Source organism: Pristiophorus japonicus, chromosome 18 (assembly GCF_044704955.1).
Source record: "Pristiophorus japonicus isolate sPriJap1 chromosome 18, sPriJap1.hap1, whole genome shotgun sequence".
Taxonomy (NCBI): Eukaryota; Metazoa; Chordata; class Chondrichthyes; family Pristiophoridae; genus Pristiophorus; species Pristiophorus japonicus.
The window spans coordinates 79,320,657-79,333,450 of NC_091994.1; the positions used below are offsets into that span (position 1 = coordinate 79,320,657).

A 12,794-nucleotide genomic window follows, 5' to 3' on the forward strand; every position below is an offset into this window, starting at 1 on the left:
CTCCCTTTGTGTTCTACAGAACTGCCCCATAAACCAAAACATCATGACTGTAATCATTCACTACCCTCAGCAAGCAGCTTTTTACAATTAACTGTTGTAGGTAATAAATAGCCAGGAAGTATACAAAATTAAATCAGGAAACTGATCAAAGATTAAATAGTCATTAGAAACAGGAAAGAGATTGAAACATGGCTTCAGAGGTCATGGCTAATGGATTCACAATATTCATGTATGGCATTAAACAGTTTCAACAATTAACTGGTAAGTATAATATAGAAATGAACAGAAATTGACTTGCCGTTTTGATTCGTGGAGTGGCCAGATCAAAATAAGGACCACGATTTCTAAGCTGTCTCTTGCGGGGGATGGGGGAAGGGGAGGAGAAATATAAAGTTTGGAAATAATAACTTATTTAGGCCTCCACTATATGCTGTTCTGGTCCAGCAGTTAGGAGGTTCGGAGGGTAGCACAGGAAGGACCATTTCTCCTGTTGGCACACTCCACTTTTCTCCCACATACTGCACATCTTTGGTATAGCACAATGGTACCCAATGCTTGATGCCTCCCTCACCCCCTACCTAATGCTTCTTTTTACATGGCTGTGCCACTGAGTTGAAGTGAGAATGAAGAAATTTGTATATATTTTAAACATTAGCAGTTTCGTGTTGGAATGGGAGTAGGCCATTCAACTCCTCCAGTCTTTCTTTCTGAATGTTGCCCTGGTCTTGGGTTTGCTTGCGCTGCTAAAATATTTAGTGGTCTCCTGAGGGAGCAATTTTAACCCTACTCGCTCAGCCTGTGCCAAAGCTGTAATGATCACAACATCTGCGATTTTAACCTGCACTCCTGAGCAGGCAGTAAGGACACGCTGCCTGAGCCAACAGGGTCCTTCTTTACATATGCATGTTGCGACCCAATGACATAATTCAATTGCAATTTTAACTCAGGCTTAAGTGGGAAATCCACCTGGGGCCCCCAGTATCCTTGGCCAACATTGCACCCTCGACACGTGCCACCAAAAACTGATAAGCTGGTCATGTATGTCACTGTTGCCTGTGGGATCTTGCCATGCACAAATTGGCTGCCATGTATGGTACCAGTTACTACACTTCAAAGTGCTTCAGTGCATGTGAAGTAAATCGAGAGGTCGCGGAGAATAATAGTTAAGACTTTTTATTTTGCTCACTATAAAAACAATCGTCTCTGCAACAAAGGCAAATCAGAAAGTTCGGCTCTTGCTGAAGAACATACTTCGGAATTATAAATGAACACGCCTGTAGAAGTAACGCGTTCTATCAGGCTCAGCGTGGCTCCTAGTCGTGTTATGTTTACTTATTTTTTTTAACCAAATTCTTCCTGGTTTGCTGATAAAAACTGTCTTGTGCAGCAGATGGCATCAGAGATCTAAAGAAAGCCGCACTTACTCTAATTCTCCTCCAATGTTATTTCATTCTGTTGCACAATGTCTTAGGTTTCCTCTTTTGGTCTTGGGTCACATTTCTAGCTGAGATGGTAACTCTTCAAAAACTACTTCCCCACGTTGCTTCAGGCGCGGCAAGGCCTGTTGATTTGGTGGGAAGTGACATCCCACAACAAATCCCACACAAGTGTAACGTGCTGTAATTTTTGCATATGTAGTCCCGGGGATCAGTGCGATTATCGGTTCCTGAGTGAATGTGGCAATGATAAATCGCTTGCTCTAGGCATGGTTCTCAATGGTTTCCATGTGTAATGTATGCACCTGTGAGTATGCTCACAGGTTTGTAGAACTGTTGTTCTGGTGCCCTCAAAAAACCCCCAAAAGAACAAAAAAAAAACAAGGGGGCACTTGAAAAGTTTTTGGAGTGTGCCAAAATCAGGGGAGCACTTGATTACTGATACAACTAAAATAGTTGTAGAGCAGTTGACGGTGTCCACCGGTATGCTCGCGGCTTTCCGCAAGAGGTGGACGCCAGAGGGACTGGAGTGCATCATCACCCCCAGCAACCAAATTTTAATTTGATTTTATATGTTTAAAGTTTAATTTGTTTATTGTGCCGGATTTTAGTGCCTCCCCCCACCCTTTTTTTAGCCAGGGGACACTTGTATAATTTAAGTTACAGTGCCCTCAAAAAACCCCCCCAAAAAACAAAAAAAAATGAGGGGGCACTTGTTTGAAAATCTTTGGTGTGTCCTCCCCCCTTTAATCAGGGGCCACATGATTTATTGTTTTACAACCAAAATAGTTGTAGAGCTGTTGTTCTCGTGCCCTCAAAAAAAAAAAAAAAAAAAAAACAAGGGGACACTTGAAAAGTTTTGGGAGTGTGCCAAAATCAGGGGGGGCACTTGATTACTGATACAACTAAAATAGTTGTAGAGCTGTTGACGGTGTCCACCGGTACGCTCACGGCCTTCCGCAAGAGGTGGGCACTGGAGTGCATCATCACCCTGGCAACCAAATTTTTAATGTTAAAAGTTTAATTTGTTTAATTTGTCGATTGTAGTGCCCCTTTAAAAAGGGGGAACTTGATTTATTGTTTTATAAAATTCATGCAGAGCTGTTGATGTGCTCGCTTCGGCAGCACATATACTAAAATTGGAACGATACAGAGAAGATTAGTATGGGCCCTGCGCAAGGATGACACGCAAATTCGTGAAGCGTTCCGTACTTTTTGTAGGGCCGAAATAGCTCAGTTGGTAGAGAATTAGATTGAAGATCTAAAGGTCTCTGGTTAAATTCTGGGTTTCGGCAGTTTCTGGTTAATTTGTGTTTCTTTCAAACCCTTACCAAAAGGGAGCACTTGATTTAAAGTGATTGTAAAATAGTTGTAGAGCTGTTGATTAGTTAATTTGTGAATTTCTATGCCCTTACAAAAGGGGGCACTTGATATAATGTTCTACCAAAATAGTTGTAGAGCTGTTGAGTTGAGAGTGGCTTAGCCTGTCATGTGATGTTCACAAGACGCAATAAAACCCCAGCCAGTTGGATTCAGGGGATCCACGATGAGACAGGTGGTTATGAGCCTGGTGGATGAACTGGTAATGTGTAGTGTGATTGTTAAACCTTTGCTAATAAATCAACTAGTTCTTAATAGTAATGTGTTGCTATGAATTCTTAAGCAAAGAACCCATGAATCAAATACAATCCACCATGTATCACTGTGGGAAGCTACTGAGTGGAGGAGATTCCCTGAGCGAGAGAAAGCGAGAGCAAAAATCTGAAGGATAGAAACCCAATGACCACACACCTGCACATTCCAATCAGGGGAATGGGCGGCCAACAGAAGCAGAAATCTTAGCCGATTTCACCTTAGCTGGCGCAGGAATGCTGAGGCTAATGATAGGACATTTCAATAGCTAACTACTGACTGGAAGAGGCCTATGCTTTAGGCTCAGTGTAATATCAGGAAAAGGGGGAAGAAAAACATTAATTTACAAAAATAAGTAAAACTGGCGAAGATTTAGTGAGACAAAAAGTTAATGGACAGAAGGTTAAATGGACAGATAGCTTTAGGGCATTAATGGGTTGGCTTTAGACCCACTGAGCCCTGTAAAGAGGCTCCAGATTTTACTATGGAAAGGCAGTCGATCCAAAAGGTCCTCTTGCCCCATTGGGAACAGAGCCAGAAGAACACAATTTAATTTGGGCCCTCAGTGGGCCTGCTCTCCACTGTTGGAGCTGCAAGGTACTGTCTCGACATTCCACAGCTGTTTGGTGCAAGTGCTGTTGATGCTCCCTTGCAGGTATTGGGCGGCGGGCTCCAGCCACATAGATGAGCCTGCTCCTGGGATTTGGAATTGGGGTTCCGGCCCGGGGAGAGGGTGGGCAACGGTGCTACTCTGCTGCACTTGTGCTGGTGGAGGGACCCACCCAGGAATTTTGGGGCTTATGATTCTATGACCACCAAAAACGTGGCAACTAGTCATTCCTTGCATGGCTGTTTGTGCGGCGTTGGTAACAACAGTTGGTGGAAGAACAAGTATTGTGTTTTCCTCCATAAAACTCACTGCAAAACCCTCACCTCAAAGACAACCCATTTTGCGTGAATCCCTTTGAGACTGCTCAAGAATGCGATCATGGCCCTAAATAAATATCTTTATATTCTTTCTTTCGATGCTTACAGACTCGAAGGCCATCGAGATCCATTGGACTTTCCCATCTTTCACTCCAACAGCACCATGAGAGAGCTGCCCTGGAAGCAGGTTCGGCTCCGGAATGCTCTTGCACTCTGGGTGTAACATTTGCAGGAAGGTAGAAACACTGTAACCTAGGAAACAAGGAGAATTCGGCATCACTTACAAGCCTTCACAAGTTGACAGCAGACATATCATGGAAAGATGAAAATCAAATTGCAGCAGACAAGAGCAGAGCAGATGCGTTGCTTGAATAGCCATTCTTGTCTTATAAATTAAAAAAGAAGCTGGCTCTCCGATGTCTCAGTTAGTAGATGCACAGTAAACAAGCTGTCGAGTCTGGGACTGTTCCAGCTTTAAACCCTTGTCTATGAAGAGTTTACTGACCTAAGCCAGGGGGGCAAATTAGGGGGTGGGGGAGAGGAAGTGGAAGGCAGCAACCTTTGTTCACAGGGGCCCCTAGATATGAACATACAAACAATGGTGAACAAGTAAAGACCCTCTGGTCCATCCAACCTATCCCACACAATTGTGCTACATAGAAACATAGAAACATAGAAAATAGGTGCAGGAGCAGGCCATTCATCCCTTCGAGCCTGCACCGCCATTCAATGAGTTCATGGCTGAACATGAAACTTCAGTACCCCCTTCCTGCTTTCACGCCATACCCCTTGAACCCCCGAGTAGTAAGGACTTCATCTAACTCCCTTTTGAATATATTTAGCGAATTGGCCTCAACTACTTTCTGTGGTAGAGAATTCCACAGGTTCACCACTCTCTGGGTGAAGAAGTTTCTCCTCATCTCGGTCCTAAATGGCTTACCCCTTATCCTTAGACTGTGAACCCTGGTTCTGGACTTCCCCAACATTGGGAACATTCTTCCTGCATCCAACCTGTCCAAACCCATCAGAATTTTAAACGTTTCTATGAGGTCCCCTCTCACTCTTCTGAACTCCAGTGAATACAAGCCCAGTTGATCCAGTCTTTCTTGATAGGTCAGTCCCACCATCCCGGGAATCAGTCTGGTGAATCTTCGCTGCACTCCCTCAATAGCAAGAATGTCCTTCCTCAAGTTAGGAGATCAAAACTGTACACAATACTCCAGGTGTGGCCTCACCAAGGCCCTGTACAACTGTAGCAACACCTCCCTGCCCCTGTACTCAAATCCCCTCGCTATGAAGGCCAACATGCCATTTGCTTTCTTAACCGCCTGCTGTACCTGCATGCCAACCTTCAATGGCTGATGTACCATGACACCCAGGTCTCGTTGCACCTTCCCTTTTCCTAATCTGTCACCATTCAGATAATAGTCTGTCTCGCTGTTTTTACCACCAAAGTGGATAACCTCACATTTATCCACATTATACTTCATCTGCCACGCATTTGCCCACTCACCTAACCTATCCAAGTCACTCTGCAGCCTCACAGCATCCTCCTCGCAGCTCACACTGCCACCCAACTTAGTGTCATCCGCAAATTTGGAGATACTACATTTAATCCCCTCGTCTAAATCATTAATGTACAATGTAAACAGCAGGGGCCCCAGCACAGAACCTTGCGGTACCCCACTAGTCACTGCCTGCCATTCTGAAAAGTACCCATTTACTCCTACTCTTTGCTTCCTGTCTGACAACCAGTTCTCAATCCACGTCAGCACACTACCCCCAATCCCATGTGCTTTAACTTTGCACATTAATCTCCTGTGTGGGACCTTGTCGAAAGCCTTCTGAAAGTCCAAATATACCACATCAACTGGTTCTCCTTTGTCCACTTTACTGGAAACATCCTCAAAAAATTCCAGAAGATTTGTCAAGCATGATCTCCCTTTCACAAATCCATGCTGACTTGGACCTATCATGTCACCACTTTCCAAATGCGCTGCTATGACATCCTTAATAATTGATTCCATCATTTTACCCACTACTGAGGTCAGGCTGACCGGTCTATAATTCCCTGCTTTCTCTCTCCCTCCTTTTTTAAAAAGTGGGGTTACATTGGCTACCCTCCACTCGATAGGAACTGATCCAGAGTCAATGGAATGTTGGAAAATGACTGTCAATGTATCCGCTATTTCCAAGGCCACCTCCTTAAGTACTCTGGGATGCAGTCCATCAGGCCCTGGGGATTTATCGGCCTTCAATCCCATCAATTTCCCCAACACAATTTCCCGACTAATAAAGATTTCCTTCAGTTCCTCCTCCTTACTAGACCCTCTGACCCCTTTTATATCCGGAAGGTTGTTTGTGTCCTCCTTAGTGAATACTGAACCAAAGTACTTGTTCAATTGGTCTGCCATTTCTTTGTTCCCCGTTATGACTTCCCCTGATTCTGACTGCAGGGGACCTACGTTTGTCTTTACTAACCTTTTTCTCTTTACATACCTATAGAAACTTTTGCAATCCGCCTTAATGTTCCCTGCAAGCTTCTTCTCGTACTCCATTTTCCCTGCCCTAATCAAACCCTTTGTCCTCCTCTGCTGAGTTCTAAATTTCTCCCAGTCCCCAGGTTCGCTGCTATTTCTGGCCAATTTGTATGCCACTTCCTTGGCTTTAATACTATCACTGATTCCCCTAGATAGCCACGGTTGAGCCACCTTCCCTTTTTTATTTTTACGCCAGACAGGAATGTACAATTGTTGTAATTCATCCATGCGGTCTCTAAATGTCTGCCATTGCCCATCCACAGTCAACCCCTTAAGTATCATTCGCCAATCTATCTTAGCCAATTCACGCCTCATACCTTCAAAGTTACCCTTCTTTAAGTTCTGGACCATGGTCTCTGAATTAACTGTTTCATTCTCCATCCTAATGCAGAATTCTACCATATTATGGTCACTCTTCCCCAAGGGGCCTCGCACAATGAGATTGCTAATTAATACTCTCTCATTACACAACACCCAGTCTAAGATGGCCTCCCCCCTAGTTGGTTCCTCGACATATTGGTCTAGAAAACCATCCCTTATGCACTCCAGGAAATCCTCCTCCACCGTATTGCTTCCAGTTTGGCTACATAGTTTATCATAATGTATATACTCCCCACCCCACCCAAAATCATGTGATCACCTGGGAGAAGTGAGAAACCAGATTAAAAAATCCCAGGCTAATTTGGGGGGAGAAAAAAATCTAGGAAATTCCACTCTGACAACCCCCCCCACCCCCCCCGCAACCACCCCCACATCCCCCCAGGCGATTGAAACTAGTCCAGATCACTCTGGCCCTGATAATTCTATGCAGCACCTACTCTTTGTATGGAGGGACAGCCAGGACTCAAACTAACTGACTCCTCGTTACCCAAAAGGATGATTCTTGATGGTCAGTCAAACAGCCATTCTCCATCTCCAATATTTTCATAACCAATAAACTAAAGTTTTCAAAGAAAATGAAATAAAACACCTAATTTTTAAGTGCCGCCGGGTTGCTTGCAGCAGTGCCCTGGAGATTAATCTGCTGAATCCAGGACAATTCTGGAGGGGAATGGCAACCCTATTTGGGTGAAGTACCAGAGGGGAGCTGGAACCTGTCAAACAGGCAATTCAATGTGATTTAGAGACCTCAGGAGAGGAGGCGAGAAGGAATTGGGCTGGAAAATAATTGACAATTTTCAATTTTGCTGTCATAAAGCATTGGGTCAGCCTTTCTAATCCTGCCTCCTGGTTGCTTTGTCGTTTATTGCAAATCTGTGACTACGATATACACTCCCACCCTCACCCCAAAAAATTGGCCACAGATGCAGCGGGCTCATTTTATTTGGATACTGAAAAGGAAACTGCTTACAGCAGCCTCAGGAATGGAGAAGCCAACATTTGGCAAAGAAAAGAAAGAAACACTTGCAGTTATATAGCGTTTTTCATGACTACCGGATGTCTCAAAGTGCTTTACAGCCAGTGAAGTATTTTTTGGAGTGTAGTCGCTGTTGTAATGTCGGAAAAGTGGAATACCTACACTTGGAAATGGATACAAAGCTGCAAAAATTCATTTCTGCCGCACTGTAGCTCCTGTACAGACCAAAAAGGGTGTCAGTGTGTCTCTCTGTCATATTATATAAAAAGAGCCCGTGGCACTATTTCAAAGAAGAGCAGAAGAGTTCTCCCAGTGGTCTGGCCAATATTTATCCCTCAATCAAAATCACTAAAAACAGATCATCTGGTCATTATCATATTGCTGTTTGTGGGACCTTGCTATGTGCAAATTGGCTGCCACGTTTCCTACATTACAACAGTGACTACTTTTCAAAAGTACTTATTTGGCTGTAAAGCCCTTTGGGACGTCATGAGGTCATGAGAGGCGCTATAAATTGCATATAAATGCAAGTCTTTTTTAATATTATCGTTACATACACACATACTAACACTATATGGAGACTACATTCTTCTTAAAAGTGACTGCCCAAAGTGAAGGCTAGTATAATCGAAGATTTGCAGTGATTGAATATGAGCAATTAAAATGAATGCAATTCTGCTGGTGAAGCAATTACTAGGATGTTGGTGAATATATGACCTCTGCTCAGTGCACATTTGACCCAGCGCCACTGCAAACATTGCCTGAAAACGCAGCTCTAACCCGCGGCATTAATTCAAAGCAGCCGTCAAATGGTTTGAAAAGCCACTTTGGGCCTTTATGCGTAAAGATTTTCTGCAGTCGGCCTACTTAAAGATTTCTCTGTTTTTAAAAGAAAACCCATTCTCTCACCCCCCGCCTAAATACTTCCATAACAGTTCCCTGTTGTAACTGAAGTCTCACTGACCTTGTTAAATCATCTCGGGATCTATCAGCTTTAATGCTGAAAGGAATGTGAACTCAATCAATACAGCTATGTGCCAAGCAACAGCCTGTTCTGTTCGTATTTTATTCCAGTTTAATAAGGGCATAACAAACTTGTTTTTCTCTTTAACATAGATGCACCTTCGGACAGACATTTATTACATTCAAAAACAAATGATCAGCCACCTCAGTTTTTCAAATTGCTGTTTTTAACATTGAAAAAAAATAAAAGGCAATTATTCCCAGTGTGGTTTGCTGCAAAGGATCAACTAGAGAGAAAGTGATGGGCGAAACAGAGAGTGAAGCACATCAGCAAGAAGAAAAGGAAAAAGGGAGATGGAAATAGATAGAATTTCACACACAGGAATCAAGGAAACGGGATGTGGAGTGATTGAGTGAGTGAGGGGATGGGGAAGTGAGTGAGTGAGGGGATGGGGAAGTGAGTGAGTGAGGGGATGGGGAAGTGAGTGAGTGAGGGGATGGGGAAGTGAGTGAGTGAGGGGATGGGGAGTGAGTGAGTGAGGGGATGGGGAGTGAATGAATTAGTGAGGGGATGGGGAGTGAATGAATTAGTGAGGGGATGGGGAGTGAATGAATTAGTGAGGGGATGGGGAGTGAATGAATTAGTGAGGGGATGGGGAGTGAGTGAGTGAGGGGATGGGGAGTGAGTGAGTGAGGGAATGGGGAGTGAGTGAGTGAGGGTGTATGGCATGAATGAATGAGTGAGGGGATGGGGAGTGAGTGAGTGAGGGGATGGGAGTGAGTGAGTGAGTGGGTGTGGCGTGAGTGAGTGAGTGGATGGGGAGTGAGTGAGGGGATGTGGAGTGAATGAGTGAGGGGATGAGAAGTGAGTGAGTGAGGGGATGTGGAGTGAGTGAGTGAGGGGATGTGGAGTGAGTGAGTGAGGGGATGTGGAGTGAGTGAGTGAGGGGATGTGGAGTGAGTGAGTGAGTGAGTGGGTGGATGGGGAGTGAGTGAGGGGATGGGGAGTGAATGAGTGAGGGGATGAGAAGTGAGTGAGTGAGGGGATGTGGAGTGAGTGAGTGAGGGGATGTGGAGTGAGTGAGTGAGGGGATGTGGAGTGAGTGAGTGAGGGGATGTGGAGTGAGTGAGTGAGAGTGAAGAGGAAAAAATTGGTTTTCAGGCCACATTTACATATTCAAAGTGGTAAAAGACAGATTCTGTGCCGATAGCAGGAATTTCTTCACACAAAGTAGTTGAGGCATAACACTGGAATCATTTAAGAAACACTTGGCGCTGTACTGGAGGGTCTTTAAAATGGATCGAATGCCTTTCCTCGTCAATTGCCTTGTGATCTTGAAAGCCAAATATCTAAAGTTTGATTTATTTTTAAATAGGGGCTCAATTCCCCACTTTGATTTGCTGTCTTCTGATGAAGTCGGGAGCAGCAATCTGGCAGATTTTATCTTAACCTAGGGATGGTAGCCAATTGTAGTCTCCTTGCCCAGGGTCTGGTTGACAGACTGAGATCAACCAATGGGAATTTATTTGGCCATGCATATGCTGGAAGGGTTGGGAGCAAAATGAATGGTTTTGCCCAGTGATATTATCACATACTTTCATATCAGGCAGAGCTGTACTATGGGGAGTCTCAAAGCTGTACTATGGGAAGTCTCAACCGTTGACCTCAGTCAGCACTTGAAATAGAACAGCCAAACTGCCATTTCAGAGAAATTTTATAAAATCCTACTGAGGTTAAAAATTTTGATAGAACAGAAAATTCAACCAATGCATGGTTGACTAATCCTAACTACTCGCTAAGATCTCTTTTCCGCTGTTCACTTCCAGCATTTTACGTTCTCATCAAATGGACTTTAATGCTCATTGAGACGAGGGATACTATTAGTTTGGGGCATGAAGGGCTTCTCCTTTTAGGAACCCAGTGTCAGCATGAAGCAGTCTCAGGTAACATAGAGCAATTAGATGCAGGGCGAAACTCAGCTCGCTCTGCATCAACAAATACGCCTCAGCACCAACTCCAGAACAGCGCGCTCAATGCACGAGTGTGACGTTATTCTATGTCTTTGCACTAGATGTCCTCTGGTGAAATGGCCAATTCAACAGCAATTAATGTTGTTAGGATCAGTTTCGTGCTGTGGGGCCATGTCTATTAGGAACGGGACTACAATTAATCAAGCTTATGCATTTTCTGCTTTGATGTTCCAATTTGTGATATTCAAGGCCAAAAGTATATATTTTTTTTGCCCATAGAGCAAGATAATTCTCACTTAGAAATTTCTGGACTCAGTACTTTGCAAATGTATTTTGAATATAACAGTCATTAGAACCAATTTCACTCTAATTACACACGATTGATAAGTGCGGCCCCAATCCTACTATATAATTAGAATTATACCAATACTGGTTGATGCTCTGTAATGTTAATCTGGGGCAAAACTGACAAGTTTATACTAAGAGATATAAAGTGATAATTTAATAAACTGAGAGAAAAATCTTATTGTTAGTTCAGAAGTGATGGATTAAAAATTATATTGTGTGTTTTATTTAAAAATATAATTAAATATAGGGTGCAAATAAATTGACTGAGAAAGTTAAATGTAGTGAGTAATTTATATATTTAGTACCGTATTGAAGTATAAACATTAGGTAAATGTAAAATGTTCATATTAGCCAATTGTGATACCCAAAATGTGGCACCCATGTGACAGGAAATATGTGCAGACATACTGGCCATGATATTAAACCCCAACAGTGCAATTGGAAGCGTGATTTAAATTTAATACTTGCTGCGCGGCTTTCCCAGGGAGCAGGAAACCTGGTAGTGAAAGGGAGACGGGAGCTGCCAGCTCACAAGTTAAGTGCCCTTTGCAGCACTCCTTGTGGGCCAGGAAGAGCAGGAGTGCTTACCCTGGCCCCTCAAGGAAGGCTTTTGCATCCCTCCTGCCGATCATGTCCTCTCTCTCCCGCCCCGCTGCGATTGGCGCCACTCTCCCAGCACCAATTTCTAGCTCCCTCCCGCGATGGCCTCTCCTCCCTCCCCCACCTCCCAAGTCCTGATCTGTCACTCACTCTCTCCAGGTTACATAACATAAGAAATAGGAATAGGAGTAGGTCATACAGCCCCTCGAGCCTGCTCCGCCATTCAATAAGATCATGGCTGATCTGATCATGGACTCAGCTCCGCTTCCCCGCCCACTCCCCATAACCCCTTATCCCTCAAGAAACTGTCTATTTCTGTCTTAAATTTATTCAATGACCCAGCCTCCACAGCTCTCTGAGGCAGCAAATTCCACAGATTTACAACCCTCAGAGAAGAAATTTCTCCTCATCTCAGTTTTAAATGAGCGGCCCCTTATTCTAAGATCATGCCCTCTAGTTCTAGTCTCCCCTATCAGTGGAAACGTCCTCTCTGCATCCACCTTGTCAAGCCCCCTCATAATCTTATATGTTTCGATAAGATCACCTCTCAATCTTCTGAACTCCAATGAGTAGAGGCCCAACTTACTCAACCTTTCCTCATAAGTCAACCCCCTCATCCCCAGAATCAACCTAGTGAACCTTCTCTAAACTACCATTGGCCTTCCTGATCACTTGCTGTACCTGCATATTATCCTTTTGTGTTTCATGCACAAGTATCCCCAGGTCCCGCTGTACTGCGGCACTTTGCAATCTTTCTCCATTTAAATAATGACTTGTGCTTTGATTTTTTTCTGCCAAAGTGCATGACCTCACACTTTCCAACATTATACTCCATCTGCCAAATTTTTGCCCATTTACTTAGCCTGTCTATGTCCTTTTGCAGATTTTTTGCGTCCTCCTCACCAGGCACCATCCCAAAGGTCCCAGCTGCAGCCTCCTGCTGCAGGAAATGGAAGAAGAAAATTTATACCTGTACTGAGATCCTTCCATTAAATTTGGCAGGGCCACCACGGTTCCAGC

The 12,794-nt window shown here is 43.9% G+C and overlaps 1 protein-coding gene and 2 non-coding genes across 3 annotated transcripts in view; 2 read left to right on the forward strand and 1 right to left on the reverse strand.

Moving 5' to 3' along the window:
* disp3 (dispatched RND transporter family member 3) overlaps window positions 1-12,794 on the reverse strand; it is a 333,206-nt gene that overhangs the window by 40,984 nt on the left and 279,428 nt on the right. The window contains exon 22 of the mRNA XM_070860919.1: window positions 4,102-4,247. Coding sequence (XP_070717020.1) covers window positions 4,102-4,247 — 146 coding nt within the window. The remainder of the gene's footprint in view (window positions 1-4,101; window positions 4,248-12,794) is intronic.
* Window positions 2,546-2,652, forward strand: LOC139229546 (U6 spliceosomal RNA). The gene has a single exon (XR_011587748.1). It is a non-coding gene; the product is annotated as a U6 spliceosomal RNA (small nuclear RNA).
* On the forward strand, window positions 2,659-2,731 carry trnaf-gaa (transfer RNA phenylalanine (anticodon GAA)). The gene has a single exon. It is a non-coding gene; the product is annotated as a tRNA-Phe (tRNA).